The sequence below is a fragment of the Oncorhynchus tshawytscha genome, linkage group LG32 (assembly GCF_018296145.1).
Source record: "Oncorhynchus tshawytscha isolate Ot180627B linkage group LG32, Otsh_v2.0, whole genome shotgun sequence".
NCBI classification, from domain to species: Eukaryota; Metazoa; Chordata; class Actinopteri; order Salmoniformes; family Salmonidae; genus Oncorhynchus; species Oncorhynchus tshawytscha.
Genome location: NC_056460.1, coordinates 4,115,737 through 4,137,658, shown reverse-complemented (window position 1 = coordinate 4,137,658; position 21,922 = coordinate 4,115,737). Strand labels below are relative to the sequence as shown.

At 43.9% G+C, this 21,922-nt stretch overlaps 1 protein-coding gene across 1 annotated transcript in view; it reads right to left on the bottom strand.

The window, feature by feature from the left end:
- Positions 1-21,922, bottom strand: part of si:ch211-126j24.1 (phosphofurin acidic cluster sorting protein 2) — a 106,407-nt gene that overhangs the window by 47,521 nt on the left and 36,964 nt on the right. Inside the window, 3 exon segments of the mRNA XM_024396757.2 lie at positions 1,405-1,530; positions 1,850-1,939; positions 16,769-16,856. Coding sequence (XP_024252525.2) covers positions 1,405-1,530; positions 1,850-1,939; positions 16,769-16,856 — 304 coding nt within the window.

Sequence of the window (21,922 nt, the reverse complement as noted above, 5' to 3'; positions counted from 1 at the left end):
TAGCACAGACCTTGCTAAAAATTGATTCTGAATTGGAACTGGTAGAGCAGCCTGATCTCATAGACTAGACGTAACATAATATACGTAAATCAAATTAGTATGATGTGTTGCATTTGGTATGGTTACATAAGACAGAAGGTTACTTAACGCAACTTACTACTTACTACTTTTAAGCTACTATGCAACTACTTAGCATGTTAGCTAACCCTTCCCCTAACCCTTTAACTTAACTCCTAACCAACCTCCTAACCTAACCTAACCTTAACCCTAATCCCTAGCCTAGCTATCATTTACATTAGCATTAGCCACCTAGCCAATGTTAACCACAACAAATTGGAATTCGTAACACATATGTATTGAAAATTCAAAACATACTATACCAATTGCAATTAGTAACATATCAAAAAAATTGCAATGTGTAACATATCATGTGAAATGGATGATGGACATCCACAAAGTAATACATATCACACGAAACATATACTAAATGGAGTGTTTTGGATTTACAAACAGAATAATATGAAATGCTCAGAGACCAGGATAAGTGGAGTTAACATGAAATGCTCTGAGACCAGATTAGGTGGAGTTGTCTATGCCTCCTGCAAACCAATAAAGGTCGGCTATGTGTTGAGGTATGAGTGTGTATTGGGGTATGTGTTGAGGTATGGGCCCTGCCAGAGTGCGAATTACACCTGTTTTGAGTGCACGCGCCTAACAATAAAGACATCATTTAAACTGTAAAATTAATTACCTTTTAATGTGGCATAAACACAACCAGTCATGATATATGATATTTTTATCCGATTGTCAAACAAATCTCTTCAAAAAGTAGGCATGTTCGTCCATTCCAAAATAATTCCAGCATCCAAACTTCATACTCGCGCCATTTTATGAATGGAAATAAACATCTCTTACAATACACCAAAAATGTGTGCCTAATGAGATTCTGCGATTGCTGACAAATTGAGCTTTTTTGTAGCCTGAAAAGTCGGTACACCTTAAATGCATTGGAATGAAGGCTATTTTTATCAAGGACGTATGGCAAACAAATGGAACATTTTTGGAAGTACAAAAGGAAAATCTATGCGAAAAGGAGCTCATCTGATGCCAAAATTCAGCACTACTGGATGGACAGCGCCGCCACATGGAAATACATGGTTTAAACCATGAGAAAGAGGTGGGGGTGTTTGTTTCATAGGAAGATTTTATTTTCATATTTACCACTGTAAAGCATATTTACCACTGCATTTTAAATTAATAGGCAAATGGTTAAATTACATTTTTTTTAGAGACGCCTAAAAGTTTGACTTTTGTTGCATTTAGGGGAGCTAACGTCTCATTCAGGGGGGCTGATGCCGTTCTGATTTTAAAAAATTGTCACAAATATTAAGCTGTTGTCTTTACCTCTGCCATATTGATGACGCCCACAGCTAAGGTCTTATACCCCAGGATGGTGCGGTTTTTATATCGCTTCCTCCTCTGCAGCATGATCTGCAATCGGTTGGCGTCCCTTTTGAGGAAGTGGGGATACTAGGGGGGACAGAAAAGGGCATTACAGGAGGTTACATCACACCTTACATCATGTCTGTAACCATGACAACTTTTTTCTTCAGACAGTCATTTCTTTGATGCCTTCAGACCCGCCACCTCAGATGGGCTTTGAACGCCAAAATGAGGTGTGGGAAATACACTAGAACTAAAAAGGGGGTACGATGTTTACATAGGCACTACCATTACTTTAGCAAAAAGCGCTGTACATCAACCGTTGGCTATTGAAAACATGTATTTCAGTCACGTGACGGATCACTCTTTGATACTATGATATAATAGTTTTGAAAGCTGTGTTAACCTGGAGTGAGAAGGTCAGCTCAAGGTCAGTCTCCATCAGTCCATCTGGAGGAAGTACATACTCGTTAGACCTCAAGATGCGCTTGGAGCCCTGTGGAGGAAAATGTAAAGAGAGGCACAGAGAGAGTTAGGGATGTAACGGTGACTGAAACAAAGACATTTGGTGGTAAAACTTTGACTTTGCAATGCTCCTTCCCCTGAGAAACGTGTATAGAAACTCAATTCTAAAACTCACACATCCCTGTGTCAAAGAAGGAGCGTTTGCCAATGATGCCTAGGGCTTAGGGGTTGTTTCTGGACAGGGTCTTGGAGTTGCATGTTACCTCAGTAAGCTACTGATCCAGCCAATTTAAAAGGAAGACTCAGCAATATGATGTAGATACAGAAAGCAAAAAAAGCATAATGGATCAATTTCCGCAACAACTTAGAGCACTGAAGCACAAGGCATTTCTTTGGTGCCCTCGCTGTCACGCTGTGAACAGTGTGATGCGAACACGTGCACAGATACCGTGTGTGACTGTGAGAGAGCATCTCGCTCATTTCAATATATCTGGTGCTGCTGTTGGCAACGTCATTTCTTTCCGAGCATGCTCTATCATCTCACCCCATACCCAATACAAGCTTGCTTTCATCGTGTATCACAGTGGCCGTGTCTGAATACCCATACATGAATCCTAAAAAAATTACATTTTATGGTATGTGACATTTCGAAAATCAAGAATACTTTAAATGCCTGGATGTTATATTAATTTTGGTTTTGACAACAGCTGATCAATTAGATATGGGGATGCGCTACCAAAATCAATGAATATATGAAGAACGCCAAGATTGTGCAAAAGCTGTCATCAAGGCAAAGGGTGGCTATTTGAAGAATATCAAATAAAATATATTTTGATTTGTTTAACATTTTGTTTTGATTACTACATGATTCCATATGTGTTATTTCATCGTTTTGATGTCTTCACTATTATTCTACAATGTAGAAAATAGTAAAAATATAGAAAAACCCTTGAATGACTGGTGTTCTAAAACTTTGGATATGCGACTTTACGTCTTCACTGAAGAGAAAGAAAATTAAGATGTGTAATTTCTGTTAATTTAATGAGATTGTGTGTGTTAGATTACATTTTTTTCCCATGTATCTTTTTTAAATGTAATTTATTTAGTTAATTTTCTCTTCTCTTTATTTTTTACTGAAACCTATTTCAGTGAACACTCGTCTTTCATTTAACTTTTATTCTGTCCCAAGATGCACAGAAATACAACAATACATCACAAAATGACAAAAACAGGGTGTCTTTCACAAAACATTTAGCTAGTATCTTAATATTGGTAATTTCATATCGATTATACATGCAAAAATGCTACATTATGCAATTTATGTGGTTACTCATGTTAATCGCTGAAATCTTTTAGTATGCTGTAAGTTTACCTCTGCAATTTTACTTTGGAAGGGCCTGTAGAATTTGTACGTACCATTTACAGTTTTAATAGATAATGTTTTGTCAAACTGAAATACTGTTATTACTGCATATCCTTTGATATCCTGCAATAACTGGCTATTGAGAATGTTTATGGGAATTCACTACAAAGCTTTCTTTATTGCTTGGTTTAGATATGGGGTTGCGCTACTGAAATCAATGAATATCGGGAAACAACGCGATCGCGCATGACGCAAAATATAACATTTTATGGTACGTGCATTTTCGGACTCTGACATTGCTCGTTCTGATATTTCTTCATTTCTTTCTTTTTGGATTATGTGTGTATTGTTTTGTATTGCAAAGTATTACTGCACTGTTGAAGCTAGAAACACAAGCATTTGGCAGCACCTGCAATAACATTTGCAAGTCTGTGTACGGGACCAAAAGCTTTGATTTGATTAAGCAGTAGATTTATGTATTTTGTATATATTTTATTTATAGATATTAATTTATTCATTTTGTACCATTTTTGAGGATGTCCTTTTCATAAACCCAAAGTGGATTTCTGTTCTCATTTAAAAAAGTGTTTCTTGTTTGAAATAATAAAAAATGTTTTTTTTTTTTAAATCGGTACATCTACTGTTATACTTTCAACATTTCAACCAAGAGGTCTCAGCGATCACTGCCTCATTGCCTGCGTCCGTAATGGGTCAGCGGTCAAACGACCTCCACTCATCACTGTCAAACGCTCCCTGAAACACTTCAGCGAGCAGGCCTTTCTAATCGACCTGGCCGGGGTATCCTGGAAGGATATTGATCTCATCCCAGCAGTAGAGGATGCCTGGTTATTTAAAAAAAATGCCTTCCTCACCATCTTAAATAAGCATGCCCCATTCAAGAAATGTAGAACCAGGAACAGATATAGCCCTTGGTTCTTAACCAACACAAAAACATCCTGTGGCATTCTGCATTAACATCGAACAGCCCCCGTGATATGCAACTTTTCAGGGAAGCTAGAAACCAATATACACAGGCAGTTAGAAAAGCCAAGGCTAGCTTTTTTAAGGAGAAATTTGCTTTCTACAACACAAACTCAAAAGAGTTCTGGGACACTGTAAAGACTTGATTACACACAGGTGGATTGTATTTATCATCATTGGATTATTCAGAGATCCTCACTGAACTTCTGGAGAGAGTTTTCTGCACTGAAAGTAAAGGGGCTGAATAATTTTGCACGCCCAAATTTTTCAGTTTTTGATTTGTTAAAAAAGTTTGAAATATCCAATAAATGTCGTTCCACTTCATGATTGTGTCCCACTTGTTGTTGATTCTTCACAAAAAAATACAGTTTTATATCTTTATGTTTGAAGCCTGAAATGTGGCAAAAGGTCGCAAAGTTCAAGGGGGGCGAATACTTTCGCAAGGCACTGTACTACCCATTACTGCGACCTGTACGCTCTCGTTGGCAGGCTCTCGCTTCATACTCGTCGCAAAACCCACTGGCTCCAGGTCATCTACAAGACCCTGCTAGGTAAAGTCCCCCCTTATCTCAGCTCGCTGGTCACCATAGCAGCACCCACCTGTAGCACACGCTCCAGCAGGTATATCCTCTCTGGTCACCCCCAAAACTAATTCTTCCTTTGGCCGCCTCTCCTTCCAGTTCTCTGCTGCCAATGACTGGAATGAACTACAAAAATCTCTGAAATTGGTAACACTTATCTCCCTCACTAGCTTTAAGCACATGTACATGTACATCTATAATTTAGCCCAAACATCTACCTCTCCCCCTACTGTATTTATTTATTTATTTTGCTCCTTTGCACCCCATTATTTATCTCTACCATGCACATTCTTCCACTGCATATCTACCATTCCAGTGTTTTACTTGCTATATTGTATTTACTTCGCCACCATGGCCTTTTTTGCCTTTACTTCCCTTATCTCACCTCATTTGCTCACATTGTATATAGACTTATTTTTCTACTGTATTATTGACTGTATGTTTGTTTTACTCCATGTGTAACATGTGTTGTTGTATGTTGTCGAACTGCTTTGCTTTATCTTGGCCAGGTCGCAATTGTAAATGAGAACTTTCTCAACTTGCCTACCTGGTTAAATAATGGTAAAATAAATCAATAAAATAAATACTTTCAACATAAAAAGGATGCCCTCGCACATCTGAGCCATGTTATTGCAGGTGCAATACATTATCATTTGTAACCTAGCTATAGTTGGCTAGATTAACTAAGAGAGGCCAAGCCTTTGATTGCTGGCTTGATCAGAAGAAGGTGGTTAGGGATATGGTTGATGAAGATGGACTCTGGTGATGATCTTGTAGAGGGCTAGCTACTCTGGGAACCAGCCCGAGTCGTGTAGCCACTGGACTTCTCCGTCACAATGTCTGACATCCACTTGCGTGATTCCTCAGCAGCTCCGGGCACCAGAAAGCTCCCCACACACAGTTCAGAGTAGTAGCTAGACAGTCGCCCTCATTACGAGCTCTCTGCATCATTCCTCTACTGCATCTCCCCATTCCTCTCAAGCTTCAGGTGACTCTTCAATTGATGCATGCTTACACCTATGGTTAACTCGAGTTTACTCCAAATTAGTGATGCACCGATATTACGTTCCGATATTTCCTTGCATCCAAAAAATTATACTGATAACTGAAATAAAAACATTTTGCGGCCTTCTAAGCATTCTAGTACAGTTAAATAGTTAACACACACACACACAGCGGTCTAAGGCACTGCATCTCAGTGCAAGAGGCGTCACTACAGTCCCTAGTTTGAATCCAGGCTGTAACACATTCAGTCGTGATTGGGAGTCCCATAGGGCGGCGTACAATTGGCCCAGCGTCGTCTGGGATTGGCCGTCATTGTAAATAAGAAGTTGTTCTTAACTGACTTGCCTCGTTAAATAAAGGTTACACACACACACACTGACCAAAAAGTTATTTTGTTGGCTTTTATGTATGTCGCCATTACCAGTAAAACATGATCAAAACCTATTTCTTTCACTTATTTGCTGTGCTGTTTTGTTGTTCATTTGTTCAGTTGTTTCATTCTCAACACAGATTTCATCATACAGGTCAAGCAGTGAAGTTTCAGCTCTTTTTTGTCTGTGGCCTCTCTTCCTCAGTGCACACTGTTTCCATCTTGTCCAGCTGTGTATGCAACATTTCACGTAAACCCCGTTTCTTGTCTGCATCAAAGTGGCGGTCTTTGTACATGGCATCGGGCATGGTGGTGACACAGTAAAGAGAATGCCACCAAATCGCTTGTTCACAGCCTGTGTCGCCAGTTTTGTTGAGCAGGCGTTTCAATGCCATGACAGAGAGTATCACGTCTGCTGCAGGCGCAGTTGATGAGCTTATTTTTTGAGTCAGTTGTTTGACTGGAGCAGGCAAGTGTGTTCATGTTTCAAACATCTTCTCAAATAACATTGAAATGGCAGCAGCGGTATGACAACCAGCATATTCATGAGCATGCAATACGACTTTCCTCAGTACGAAATCCTTGACGACCCACTGTGCTGTCAGACTCAGCAGGCTGATATCGTTGGTCCACATGTCAGTTGTGAAGCTAATTGCAGTGACGCCATCACTGTGTAACTGCAGTAGGGCAACATCTGAAAAATAGCGCACTTGGTAGTGTGTACTGGTGTTCGACCAGTCGGCAAAAGCCAACATCACCCACGACAGAGAACGGTTTATTGTCAGGGGCAATTCATTAAATTATCTTGCCGTTAACGTCTTTGGGATATGGGCCGTTATTCTGACGTCCGGATGAAAAGTGTGCCCAAAGTAAACTGCCTTCTACTCAGGCCCAGAAGCTAGGATATGCATGTAATTGGTAGATTTGGATAGAAAACACTCTAAAGATTCTAAAACTGTTAAAATAATGTCTGAGTATAACAGAACTTATTTGGCAAGCGAAACCCCGAGAACAAACCATCCAGGACTTTTTTTGTTTTAGTTCACTGTGTTTTCAATTGGTTTTCTATGGGAATCTAGATTTCTGAGGCATATGGTTGCAGTTCCTATGGCTTCCACTATTTGTCAACAGTCTTTAGAACTTGGTTGATGTTTTTCTTTTGAGTAATGAAGAAGTAGCCCTTCCCTTTCTGTGTGTCGAGCCAAGTGGACTGTTTTGTTTGGGGCGTGCGACCTGGAGCTCGCTCCACTTTCATTTTATCCACAATTGAACACAATTTATTTCGTCTTAAATTTGAGAGATTATTTACGTTTTAAAATACCTAAAGTTGGATTAGGAAAGTTGTTTGAAATGTTTGGACCAAGTCTACAGGTAACTTATTAGATCATTTGTAGTCATGTTGGGCGAATATAACGACGGAATTTATCGGGAAAAAAGGACCATTTGTGCTGTCCTTGCTACGACCTCTATAAATGGTACGGTGGAGGAGTCAAACGCAGAGAGCAGGTAATATCATACGTGAATCTATTTATTCCAATGACAGCGTAGACATGGACATGCCAACTCTAGGGCGTATGAAAACACCCGTCCAAAATACACAGGACGAAAACTGTCCGGAAAATAATGAGATAACACTTATACACCAACACCAAAATAACAGAGAACAAGCCCGCACAAATACCCAGCGGGCCTAGTGCCCTTAAATAGCCTACAAACAACAATAACTCAAAACAGGTGTACCCAATTAAACAGAAACAAATGGAAAGGGAATCGATGGCAGCTAATAGGCCGGCGACGACGACCGCCGAGCGCCGCCCGAACAGGAAGAGGCACCCCCCCGATGCGCGGCTCCCGCAGCGCGCCGACCCCGGCCTCAGCGCAGGGCGATCCGGGTGGAGGCGGTGAAAATCCCTCAAGAGGGAAGGATCTAAAATGTCCCTCTCCGGTACCCAGCACCTCTCCTCCGGACCGTACCCCTCCCAGTCCACGAGGTACTGCAGGCCCCTCACCCGGCATCTCGAGTCCAGAATAGCTCGTACGGTGTACGCCGGGGACCCCTCGATGTCCAGAGGGGGTGGAGGGACCTCCGGTACCTCACAGTCTTGTAGGGGGCCAGCTACCACCGGCCTGAGGAGAGACACATGAAACGAGGGGTTAATGCGATAGTAAGAGGGAAGTTGCAATCTATAACACACCTCGTTTATCCTCCTCAGGACATTAAATGACCCCACACACTGCGGCCCCAGCTTCCGGCAGGGCAGGCGGAGGGGCAGATTTCGGGTCGAGAGCCAGACCCTGTCCCCTGGTGCGAACACCGGGGCCTCACTGCGGTGGCGGTCAACGTTTCTTTTCTGCCGTTCACTGGCCTGCCTGAGAGAATCCTGGACTGCCCGCCAGGTCTCTCTAGAGCGCTGTACCCACTCCTCCACCGCAAGAGCTTCGGTCTGACTCTGATGCCACGGAGCCAGGACCGGCTGGTAGCCCAGTACGCATTCGAATGGCGACATATTCGTGGATGAATGACGAAGTGAGTTCTGGGCCAACTCTGCCCACGGGACGTACCTCGCCCATTCTCCTGGCCGGTCCTGGCAATATGACCTCAGAAACCTATCCACTTCCTGGTTTACTCTCTCCACCTGCCCATTACTTTCGGGGTGATAACCAGAGGTAAGGCTGACCGAGACCCCCAGACGCTCCATAAACGCCTTCCAAACCCGGGACGTGAACTGGGGACCCCGATCAGATCCCGTTGTCCTCTGGAACCCCGTAGTGCCGGAAGACGTGGGTAAAGAGAGCCCCTGCAGTCTGTAGGGAGACCAGGCAATGGGAGGAGACGGCAGGACTTAGAGAACCGATCCACAACGACCAGAACGGTAGTGTTCCCCTGAGATGGGGGAAGATCAGTAAGGAAATCTACCGAGAGATGGGACCATGACAGTTGTGGAACCGAGAGGGGTTGTAACTTCCCTCTAGGCAGATGCCTAGGAGCCTTACTCTGAGCGCATACCGAACAGGAAGAGACATAGAGCTTCAAATCCTTAACTAAGGTGGGCCACCAGTATTTCCCCCTAAGACCCCGTCCTATCAATCCCCGGATGACCCGAAGACGGTAGTGTGTGAGCCCACCGAATCAATTTATCACGGACACCAAGCGGCACGTACCTACGACTGGTCGGACACTGTAGGCGCAGGTTCAACCCTAAACGCCCGCTCGATGTCCGTGTCCACCTCCCATACCACCGGGGCCACCAGCCGAGAGGCTGGAAGGATGGGAGTGGGATCGATGGACCGGTCCTCGGTGTCATAGGGACGGGACAGCGCGTCGGCCTTAGTGTTAAGGGAACCTGGTCTATAAGAGATCGTAAATCTAAAGCGTGTAAAGAACATGGCCCACCTAGCCTGACGCAGATTCAGTCTCCTTGCTGCTCGAATATACTCCAGATTGCGGTGGTCAGTCCAGATGAGGAAAGGGTGTTTAGCCCCCTCTAGCCAGTGTCTCCACACCTTCAGGGCCTTTACCATAGCTAGTAACTCCCGGTCCCCCACATCATAGTTCCGCTCCGCCGGACCCAGCTTCTTAGGAAAGAAAGCGCAGGGACGGAGATTCGGTGGCGTGCCCGAGCGCTGAGACAGCACGGCTCCAACCCCAGCCTCGGACGCATCCACCTCCACTATGAATGCTAACGAAGGGTCCGGATGCGCCAACACGGGAGCTTCAGTGAACAGCGCCTTCAACTGGTTGAAGACTCCATCAGCCTCTGCCGACCACCCGGCCCCCCCTTCAGCATTGAGGTAATGGGCGCCGTTACTTGGCCAAAACCCCGGATAAACCTCTGGTAGTAATTGGCAAACGCTAAAAACCACTGCACCTCCTTTACCGTGGTCGGAGTCGGCCAATTACACACGGCGTTAACGCGGTCACACTCCATCACTACCCCCGAGCTGGAAATGCGATAACTCAGGAAGGAAACGACTTGTTTGGAGAACACACATTTCTCAGCCTTGACGTATAGGTCATGCTCCAGCAGTCGCCCAAGGACCTTAAGCACCAGGGAGACATGCGCGGCGCGTGTGGCAGAATAAATCAAGATGTCATCAATATAGACTACCACACCCTGCCCGTGCAAGTCCCTGAGAATCTCATCTACAAAGGATTGGAAGACGGCTGGAGCATTCTTCGAACCCATACAGCATGACGAGGTACTCATAGTGGCCTGATGTGGTACTAACCGCTGTTTTCCACTAGTCTCCTCCCCGAATACGCACCAGATTACACACGCTCCTGAGGTCCAGTTTTGTGAAGAAACGCGGTCCGTGGAATGATTCCACCGCCGTAGCGATGAGAGGTAGCGGATAACTAAATCCCACTGTGATTGAATTGAGACCTCGATAATCAATGCACGGACGCAGACCTCCCTCCTTTTTCCTCACAAAAAAGAAACTCGAGGAGACGGGTGACATGGAGGGCCGAATGTACCCCTGTCTCAGAGCTTCCGTGACATATGTCTCCATAGCCAACGTCTCCTCATGTGACAGTGGGTACACGTGACTCCGGGGCAGTTGGATCGGAACCGATCCGATGCAGCGTTCTCCTGGAGGTTTATCACGCAATCCCACCGTCGATGGGGTGGTAATTTGGTCGCTTTTTTCTTACTAAAAGCGATAGCCAAATCGGCATATTCTGGGGGAATGCGCATGGTGGAAACCTGGTCTGGACTCTCCACCGTCGTGGCACCGATGGAAACTCCTATACACCTACCCAAACACTCGTCTGACCACCCCTGAAGAGCCCCCTGTTTCCAGAAAATGAGGGGATTGTGAATAGCCAGCCAGGGAACCCCCAACACCACTGGAAACCCAGGTGAATCAATAAGGTAGAAACTGATCTTCTCCCTATGATCCCCCTGCGTTACCATGTCCAGCGGAATCGTGGCCTCCCTGACCAGCCCTGACCCGAACGGTCGGCTATCTAAGGAGTGCACGGGGACAGGTGGGTCTATCTGCACTTAGGGAATACCCAACTTACGGGCGAGTCCGCGATCCATAAAACTCCCAGCTGCGCCTGAATCGACTAGCGCCTTATGCTGAAGAGAGGGGAAAAAACGCAGGGAAAAAAATAAACAAAAACATGTGACCAACAGGGAGCTCTGGGTGAGTTTTGTGCCTACTCACCTGGGGTGGCCGAGAAGTGTTCCGCCTGCCAGCTCGACTCCCAGAGGAACTCCTCCAGGACCGGTCCGAAGTGTGTCCTCTCCGGCCACAATAGGCGTAGGAGGAGCCTCCTCCTCCGGTCTCCCTAGATGCAGCTCCTCCCAACTCCATCGGAGTTGGAGCGGGAGGACTGGAAGGTGGAATTGACAGGACCCCTTCTGAACGCCCGCGGGCAGCTAGCAAGTTGTCCAGTCGAATCGACATGTCTATCAGTTCATCCAGGGAGAGAGTTGTGTCCCGACAAGCTAGCTCCCGGCGGACGTCCTCCCGGAGACTGCAACGGTAATGGTCCATCAGGGCCCTGTCATTCCACCCAGCACCAGCAGCCAGGGTCCTGAACTCCAACGCGAAGTCCTGCGCACTCCTCGTCTCCTGTCTGAGGTGGAACAGTCGCTCACCCGCCGCTTTTCCCTCTGGTGGGTGGTCGAACACAGCTCGAAAACGGCGGGTGAACTCCGGGTAGTGGTCCCGAGCCGAGTCTGGGCTGTTCCAGACAGCGTTGGCCCAGTCCAGGGCCCTACCCGTCAAACAGGAGACGAGGAGGCTCACACTCTCCTCACCGAGGGAGCCGGACGCACGGTAGCCAGGTAGAGCTCGAGCAAAAATCCCTGGCACCCAGCCACCGCTCCATCGTACTCCCTCGGGGGGGAGAGACGCAATGTGCTGGACCCAGAGGACGACGTAGGTGGAGTAGGTGGCGTCGTCTGTGGGGGAGCTGGGGTAGACCACTCCTCTCCCATCGCTCCAACCTCTCCAACATCTGGTCCATCGCTGAACCGATCCGATGGAGGACAGCTGTATGATGATGTACACACTCTTCATAGTTGGGAGAGGGGTGGTTGCTGCGCCTGCTGACTCCATAGGTGGTGCAGGCTTCTGTTACGACTTCTATAAATGGTGCGGTGGAGGAGTCAAACGCAGAGAGCAGGTAATATCGTAAATGAATCTATTTATTCCAACGACAGCGGAGACATGGACATGCCAACACTAGGGCGTATGAAACCACCCGTCCAAAATACACAGGACTAAAACTGTCCGGAAAATAATGAGATAACACTTATACACCAACACCAAAATAACATTATACACCAAAATACATTATATAGGTATGCACGTCAGCTTTGACATCGGTTTTGCACATCGGCGTTAAACTAGACATCAGGCCGATGTCAGCATTTTTAGCTAATATCGTCCAAATCTGATATGTTCGCCGATATATCGTGCATCCCTACTCCAAATACGTTTTTCCAAATGCTACTCAGCTAACAACACTCCGCACTCCGCTGGAGTGAAAGAGCACTGGGTGGAGCTACAGACGATCCTTTCCGGTCCATATGCGAAGCCATATCTGTTGGTGAATTCAAGACAACAGGGAAATCTGAAAAACCATGCTCCGACTGGGAAAAATATTTTTTAACAGTCATCCAACTCAGATGAAACTCGGCATCCCCAGTCTGAGCTCATTTTGTTTCCAAGTTCCCAGGTGCACTTGTGGCCGTGGCATACCACAGCATACTTTTTACTAAACAGTATGTGCTAAATAGTACATAGTACGATTAATATGTATGCAGTTTAAGTAAGTAGTTGGCAAGCCAGAATTCGGACACGGCTAATGACATGCAGAAAAAAATTGGGGGAAAAGCGTATTTTCTTTCTATCACGGTCAGTTAGCGCTTCACTAACTTTTCATGCTGACTGTTTAGTTCTCGTGGGAGGCTAGCTTCACATCCAAATTAATTGACTGTAAATGCAACAGGCTAATTGTTAACAAGACAAGAGCAGCAGTCAGCATCTAACGTCTAATGTGCAGTCGCACACAGCTGTACTAAAATACCCCTTCAAACGTTCAGCATCACAATACATTCAGTCTTTAGAGATGAAAGGGAGAAGGAAAGTTTGTGAGGAAAATAAAACTCTGTATAAATAAATCTGTATTCGGACATGGATTCCTCTCATGGTGACTCAGCAAACTAAAAAAGATGTGCTAGCTACTTCAAGAAATTAATGCAAATTGATACTAGAGCAGGAAGAAAAGACATGTGGCTTCCAAGAGTAGCCCCATGGGTCCTGACAACTAAGTGAGTAGGTAGGTGTCGGCTTCAGATACGTCTGCAACCAAAGCTATTGGCTAGCTCAATGACAATAAAATTAACGAATTTCGGAAGGCGTTCAAAAAACTGAAAGGTCCAAAAACAAGTATCTATTATCGGGTTTTAACATTCGGAACAAAACCGCGACAATCTTCCTGCTCTAGTATCAATAGGTCCCAAGAAACAAAGAGATCTTCTGTTGAATCTGACAATTAATCTTAATGGTTGTACAGTCGTCTCAAATAAAACTGAAGGACCTCGGCATTACTCTGGACCCTGATCTCTCTTTTGAAGAACATATCAAGACCATTTCAAGGACAGTTTTTTCCATCTACGTAACATTGCAAAAATCAGAAACTTTCTGTCCAAAAATGATGCAGAAAAATTTATCCATGCTTTTGTCACTTCTAGGTTAGACTACTGCAATGCTCTACTTTCTGGCTACCCGGATAAAGCACTAAATAAACTTCAGTTGGTGCTAAATACGGCTGCTAGAATCCTGACTAGAACCAAAAAATTGATCATATTACTCCAGTGCTAGCCTCTCTACACTGGCTTCCTGTCAAAGCAAGGGCTGATTTCAAGGTTTTACTGCTAACCTACAAAGCATTACATGGGCTTCCTACCTATCTCCCTGATTTGGTCCTGCCGTACATACCTACACCGTACGCTACGGTCACAAGACGCAGGCCTCCTAATTGTCCCTAGAATTTCTAAGCAAACAGCTGGAGGCAGGGCTTTCTCCTATAGAGCTCCATTTTTATGGAACGGTCTGCCTACCCATGTCAGAGACGCAAACTCGGTCTCAACCTTTAAGTCTTTACTGAAGACTCATCTCTTCAGTGGGTCATATGATTGAGTGTAGTCTGGTCCAGGAGTGGGAAGGTGAACGGAAAGGCTCTGGAGCTATGAACCGCCCTTGCTGTCTCTGCCTGGCCGGTTCCCCTCTTTCCACTGGGATTCTCTGCCTCACTGGGGCTCTCTCATGCCGTCCCTGGAAGGGGTGCGTCACCTGAGTGGGTTGATTCACTGATGTGGTCATCCTGTCTGGGTTGGCGCCCCCCCTTGGGTTGTGCCATGGCGGAGATCTTTGTGGGCTATACTCGGCCCTGTCTCAGGATGGTAAGTTGGTGGTTGAAGATATCCCTCTAGTGGTGTGGGGGCTGTGCTTTGGCAAAGTGGGTGGGGTTATATCCTTCCTGTTTGGCCCTGTCCGGGGTGTCCTCGGATGGGTCCACAGTGTCTCCTGACCCCTCCTGTCTCAGCCTCCAGTATTTATGCTGCAGTAGTTTATGTGTCGGGGGGCTAGGGTCAGTTTGTTATATCTGGAGTACTTCTCCTGTTCTATTCGGTGTCCTGTGTGAATCTAAGTGTGCGTTCTCTAATACTCTCCTTCTCTCTCTCGGAGGACCTGAGCCCTAGGACCATGCCCCAGGACTACCTGACATGATGACTCCTTGCTGTCCCCAGTCCATCTGACCGTGCTGCTGCTCCAGTTTCAACTGTTCTGCCTTATTATTATACGACCATGCTGGTCATTTATGAACATTTGAACATCTTGGCCATGTTCTGTTATAACTTTCTCCACCCGGCACAGCCAAAGGACTTAAGAGGACTAAAAAGAGTCCAGCCCGGTAAAGGAGTTGGCCAATGTTTGTCCGTTCATTCCGTGTAGCGTAAACCCAGTATTAAACCAATCAATATAACAATTATTTTACCACAGCCTGGTTCCTCTTCTAAGGTTTCTTCCTACAAAAAGGTGGGTTTTGGCCTTTCTAGGGAGTTTTTCCTAGCCACCGTGCTTCTACACCTGCATTGCTTGCTGTTTGGGGTTTTAGGCTGGGTTTCTGTACAGCACTTTGAGATATCAGCTGATGTACGAAGGGCTATATAAATAAATTTGATTTGATCTTCTGAGTTCAGTTGCTAGAGATACAGAGTGACCAAGAACAAACATTTTTCACACTCTTTTTCCTCCTGTCAATGGGGAATAAAGAGCAGTCGAGACCCGTCTTAACTCCTGCGTACGCCGTAACATTTGGTTATTTTGTGTTAATGCTCAACATGCGGTCATCAGAGGATCAGATGTGGCCATTTAAGTCCCTTTTCTGACAAGTCGAGCCAGGCGCTAGCTAGCCATCACAATCAACACAGGAAGAAAGGAGTAGACCTGAATGGTGTTCTCAGAAATATGCTGAAGTACAGAGTTACTTGAGGACAGAGCAGCGGTGGGCAATATTGACGGACACTTCAGGGTCTGATAGGGAACAGCCACCTAAGGTTTTCAGGTCAGGTTTTCTACCACCTGATGAACTGTAACTGTCATGCTGACAAGCTTAAAATCTCTTGAGGTATGTCTAAACTGTTCGGACCTGTTTGGGCCCCTCTTAGATTAAAGTGCAATTTATTTATGTATTGACAAATCAATCCCACCAATGTAGTAAATGTCAGATCTCTGTGTGTATCTGAAAGGTAAGCTTGCCATGTACAGTATACAAAATTATTGCACAGATTTTTGATAATCTACCTCTCAACACTCATGAAGTGCATAGTGCAAATGACCAGTGAATTTACCACCAGTAATTAGAGAGAACAGAAAGAACACAGTTCAACCAGACAATGCTCTTTCTCTCAGACTGCACAGTACCCTGAGCAATATGCGAGCCCTGGGCAGTACCGCAGGCCAAAGCGACTACTTTAGAATGCAGCGTGCCCCAAGTAACGGTCGGACATAACTGTAATATATTTTATTTTCTCTCTGTTCCTATCGAACAAGTGGTCACCTTGGTAACCGCTTGGGCAGTCCTCAGACTATTGAGCTTAGTGGAAGGAGAGATTCTGGGGAGGTTGTCAGGTGTGAAAGGAAAAGTATATAGCTAAGTCGCACTTCTGCCAAGATGCATGAAATAAAGGATGTAGAAAAGATATGCAATGGCTTTAGAAATAGCTTGTAAGGAGGACCACAGAGAAGAGAAAAATATTTCCGATGTTGGCCATTAGCTTTTGTTAGTTATTTCCATATTTGAGTAAATTGCCTATTAGGATTGACCTTGATATAGTCCTTTGATTTTGTGTTGTTTATTTCAGAAAATATTATCAGTCAATTGATGCAAGCAGTTGTTACCAAACCATCCCATTACACAAGACTTCAATGGTCAACAGCAATCCAAGTTCCTGTTTTTAGGGACACTCCATTTGATACTAATACAATCCGAAGCACATCACTTAAATCGTCATAATCTTCTTAACCTGGACTCACCTGTATTTTGACAGCTATCACCACGGAGCTAAGCTCTCGGTCCAATTCTTTGAGGACAATCAGCTTCTTGAGGGTCAGGCTGCACAATCTGTGGTCAACAGGGGAGACAGGGAAGGGATTTAGTTTAGTTTCATTCATTTAGATCAGTGGTTCCCAAACTGTTTATAGTCCCGTACTCCTTCAAACGTTCAACCTCCACCTGCGTAGCCCCTCTAGCAACAGGATCAGCGCACTCTCAAATGTTGTTTTTTGCCATCATTGTAAGCCTGACACACACACACACACACACACACACAAGAATGAGCGTGAGTTTTTGTCACAACCTGGCCCGTGGGAAGTGACAAAGAGCTCCTTTAGGACCAGGGCACAAATAATTATAATCAATCATTTTGCTCTTTATTTTTCCATCTTACATATTAAACCTTATTTGTTCATTAAAAATTGTGATTAACTCACCACAGGTTAATGAGAAGGATGTGCTTGAAAGGATGTGGACAACTCTGCAATGTTGAGTTGTATTGGAGACAGTCTCAGTCTTAAATAATTTCCCACAGTCTGTGCGTGTATTTAGTATTCATGCTAGTGAGGGCCGGGAATCCACTCTCACATAGGTACGTGGCTGCAATGGGCATCAGTGTCTTAACAGCGCAATTTTCCAAGGCAGGATACTCCAGAAATCTGGCAGTGGCTTCTGATTAAATTACATTTTCACAGAACCGCTTGTTGCAAGAGTCCCTCTTGTTCAGATATCGGTAATGGACTAGAGGCAGGGCATGAAAGGGATAACGAATCCAGTTGTTTGTGTCATCCATTTCGAGAAAGTAACTGCATAATTGCACACCCAACTCACTCAGGTGATTTGCTAAATCACTGTTACGGCTTTCTTCCGTCGAAGGAGAGTCGGACCAAAATGCAGCGTGGTTAGTTCGATACATGTTTAATGAAAGATGAAAACGAACAATACAAAACAACAAACGGAAATGTGAAAACCTATACAGCCTGTCTGGTGAAATACAAACACACTGAGACAGGAACAATCACCCAAAAACACACAGTGAAACCCGGGCTACCTAAATATGGTTCCCAATCAGAGACAACGAGAATCACCTGACTCTGATTGAGAACCGCCTCAGGCAGCCATAGACTCTGCTAGAAAACCCCACTAAGCCACAATCCCAAAACCTACGAAAAAAAACCAATACATAAACACAACACAAAATAAACCCATGTCACACCCTGGCCTGACCAAATAATTATAGAAAACACAAAATACTAAGACCAGGGCGTGACAATCACATTTGACATTGGTCGTCAGCTTGAGTTCATTTGCATACAAAAAAACCATACAATGATGGAAAGACCTGTGTGTTGTCCTTGTTATTGCAGACAGTGAAGAGCTCCAACTTCTTAATCATTGCCTCAATTTTGAAGTCGGAAGTTAACATACACTTAGGTTGGAGTCATTAAACTCCTTTTTCAACCACACCACAACCAAATTTCTTGTTAACAAACTATAGTTTTGGCAAGTTGGTTCGGACAAGTTAACAGTAGAGGTCGACCGATTAATCGGAATGGCCGGTATTTTTGGGTGCCGATAAATATATATATATACATACATATATATATATACATACATATATATACATACAGTGGGGCAAAAAATATATATATACAGTGGGGCAAAAAAGTATTTAGTCAGCCACCAATTGTGCAAGTTCTCCCACTTAAAAAGATGAGAGGCCTGTAATTTTTATCATAGGTACACTTCAACTATGACAGACAAAATTAGGAAAAAAAATCCAGAAAATCACATTGTGTGTATATATATATATATATATATGTTTTATATATACATATATATGTTTTATATATACACCTTTATTTAACTAGGCAAGTCGGTTAAGAACACATTCTTATTTTCAATGACGGCCTAGGAACGGTGTGTTAACTGCCTCGTTCAGGGGCAGAACGACAGATTTTCACCGTGTCAGCTCGGGGGATCCAATCTTGCAACCTTACAGTTAACTAGTCCAACGCAATAACGACCTTCCTCTCTCTCGTTGCACTTCACAAGGAGACTGCCTGTTACGCAAATGCAGTGAGCCAAGGTAAGTTGCTAGCTAGCATTAAACATATCTTATAAAAAACAATCAATCATAATCACTAGTTAACTACACATGGTTGATGATATTGCTAGATATAATCTAGCGTGTCCTGCGTTGCATATAATCTGACTGAGCATACAAGCATACAAGTATCTAAGTAACTGACTGAGCGGTGGTAGGCAGAATCAGGCGTGTAAACATTAATTCAAACAGCACTTCCGTGCGTTTTGCTAGCAGCTCTTCGTTGTGCGTCAAGCATTGCGCTGTTTATGACTTCAAGCCTATCAACTCCCGAGATGAGGCTGGTGTAACCGAAGTGAAATGGCTAGCTAGTTAGCACGCGCTAATAGCGTTTCAAATGTCACTCGCTCTGAGCCTTCTAGTAGTTGTTCCCCTTGCTCTGCATGGGTAATGCTGCTTCGATGGTGGCTGTTTTCGTTGTGTTGCTGGTTCGAGCCCAGGGAGGGGCAAGGAGAGGGACGGAAGCTATACTGTTACACTGGCAATACTAAAGTGCCTATAAGAACATCTAATAGTCAAAGGTTAATGAAATACAAATGGTATAGAGGGAAATAGTCCTATAATTCCTATAATAACTACAACCTAAAATGTCTTACCTGGGAATATTAAAAGGAACCACCAGCTTTCATATGTTCTCATGTTCTGAGCAAGGAACTGAAACGTTAGCTTTCCTACATAGCACATATTGCACTTTTTCTTTCTTCTCCAACACTTTGTTTTTGCATTATTTAAACCAAATTGAACATGTTTCATTATTTACTTGAGGCTAAATTGATTTTATTGATGTATTATATTAAGTTAAAATAAGTGTTCATTCAGTATTGTTGTAATTGTCATTATTACAAATAAATAAATAAAAATCGTCCGATTAATCGGTATCGACGTTTTTGATCCTCCAATAATCGGTATCGGCGTTGAAAAATCATAATCAGTCGACCTCCAGATTTTTTCACTTATAACTCACTGTATCACAATTCCAGTGGGTCAGAAGTTTACATACTCTACATTGGCTGACTTGAAACAGCTTGGAAAATTAGCTCATGGCTTTAGAAGCTTCTGATAGGCTAATTGACATCATTTGAGGCAATTGGAGGTGTACCTGTGGATGTATTTCAAGGCCTACCTTCAAACTCAGTGCCTCTTTACTTGACATCATGGGAAAATCTAGCGAAATCAGTCAAGACCTCAGAAAAAAAATTGTGGACCTCCACAAGTCTGGTTCATCTTTGGGAGCAATTTCCAAATGCCTGAAGGTACCACGTTCATCTGTACAAAAAAAATGTATGCAAGTATAAACACCATGGGACCATGCAGCCGTCATATAGCTCAGGAAGGAGACGCGTTCTGTCTCCTAGAGATGAACGTACTTTGGTGCGAAAAGTGCAAATCAATCCCAGAACAACAGCAAATGACCTTGTGAAGATACTGGAGGAAAGGTATCTATATCCACAGTAAAAACGAGTCCTATATCGACATAACCTGAAAGGCCACTAGGCAATGAAGAAGCCACTGTTCCAAAACCGCCAGAAAAAAGCCAGAAAACGGTTTGCAAATGGACAATGACCCCTGCAAATGGGGACAAAGATTGTACTTTTTGGAGAAATGTCCCCTGGTCTGATGAAACAAAAATAGAACTGTTTGGCCATAATGACCATCGTTATGTTTGGAGGAAAAAGGGGGAGGCTTGCACCATGGGGGGTGGCAGTATCATGTTCTGGGGATGCTTTGCTGCAGGAGGGACTGGTGCCCTTCACAAAATAGATGGCATCATGAGGAAAATGATGTGGATATATTGAAGCAACATCTCAAGACATCAGTCAGGAAGTTAAATCTTGGTCGCAAATGGGTCTTCCAAACGGACAATGACCCCAAGCATACTTCCAAAGTTGTGGCAAAATGGCTTAAAGCCAACAAAGTCAAGGTATTGGAGTGGCCACCACTCCATTATTAAAAATGTGTGGGCAGAACTGAAAAAGCGTGTGCGAGCAAGGAGACCTACAAACCTGACTCAGTTACACCAGCTCTGTCAGGAGGAATGGGCCAAAATTCACCCAACTTATTGTGGGAAGCTTGTGGAAGGCTACCCAAACGTTTGACCCAAGTTAAACAATTTAAAGGCAATGCTACCAAATACTAATTGAGTGTATAAACTTCTGACCCACTGGGAATATGATGAAAGAAACAAAGCTGAAATAAATTATCTACTATTATTCTGATATTTCACATTCTTAAAATAAAGTGGTGATCCTATCTGACCTAAGACAGGGAATTTTTACTATGATTAAATATCAGGAATTGTGAAAAACTGAGTTGAAATGTATTTGGCTAAGGTGTATGTAAACTTCCGACTTCAACTGTATGTGAGAGTGGATTCTCGGTCCTCAGTAGCTTAAATACAAGCACAGACTGTGTAGAAAATGATTCAAAACTGAGACTCTCTCCAATATAACCCAACATTGCAGAGTTGTGTGCATCCTTTCAAGCACACCCTTCTCATTAATCTGTGGTGAGTTATTCACAATTTTCCATGAACAAATAAGGTTTTAATATGGTGAAATAAAGAGCAAAATTATGGATTATAATTATTTGTGCCCTGGTCCTATAAGACCTCTTTGTCACTTCCCACGAGGCGGGTTGTAACAAACTCACACTCATGTGTAATAAATGTATAGTGTGTGTGTTGCAGGCTTACAATTATAGCAAAAAAACAACATTTGAGAGTGCACTGACCCTGGTACTAGAGGGAGAGCTGTAGGTTGAATGTTTAAAGAACCACTGATTTGAAAACCATGCTCTAGAGGACAGAATTTGGAGAAAAAAAAGTCAAAAAGTAAACTAATAAAAAACCCGCAAAGGACTGATTTCTCCCAGTTAAAAAAGAAGGTTTTCGATCTCATAATCCCACTTTTTTAATAGAAAAACAACAACATTGGATGTTCTAAGTCCACAACAACGCTTGAACCGCATCAGTGGACCCCCAAAAAAACAGAAATTTGATTTGCTTGGTGTAGTTACCATTTAAATCACG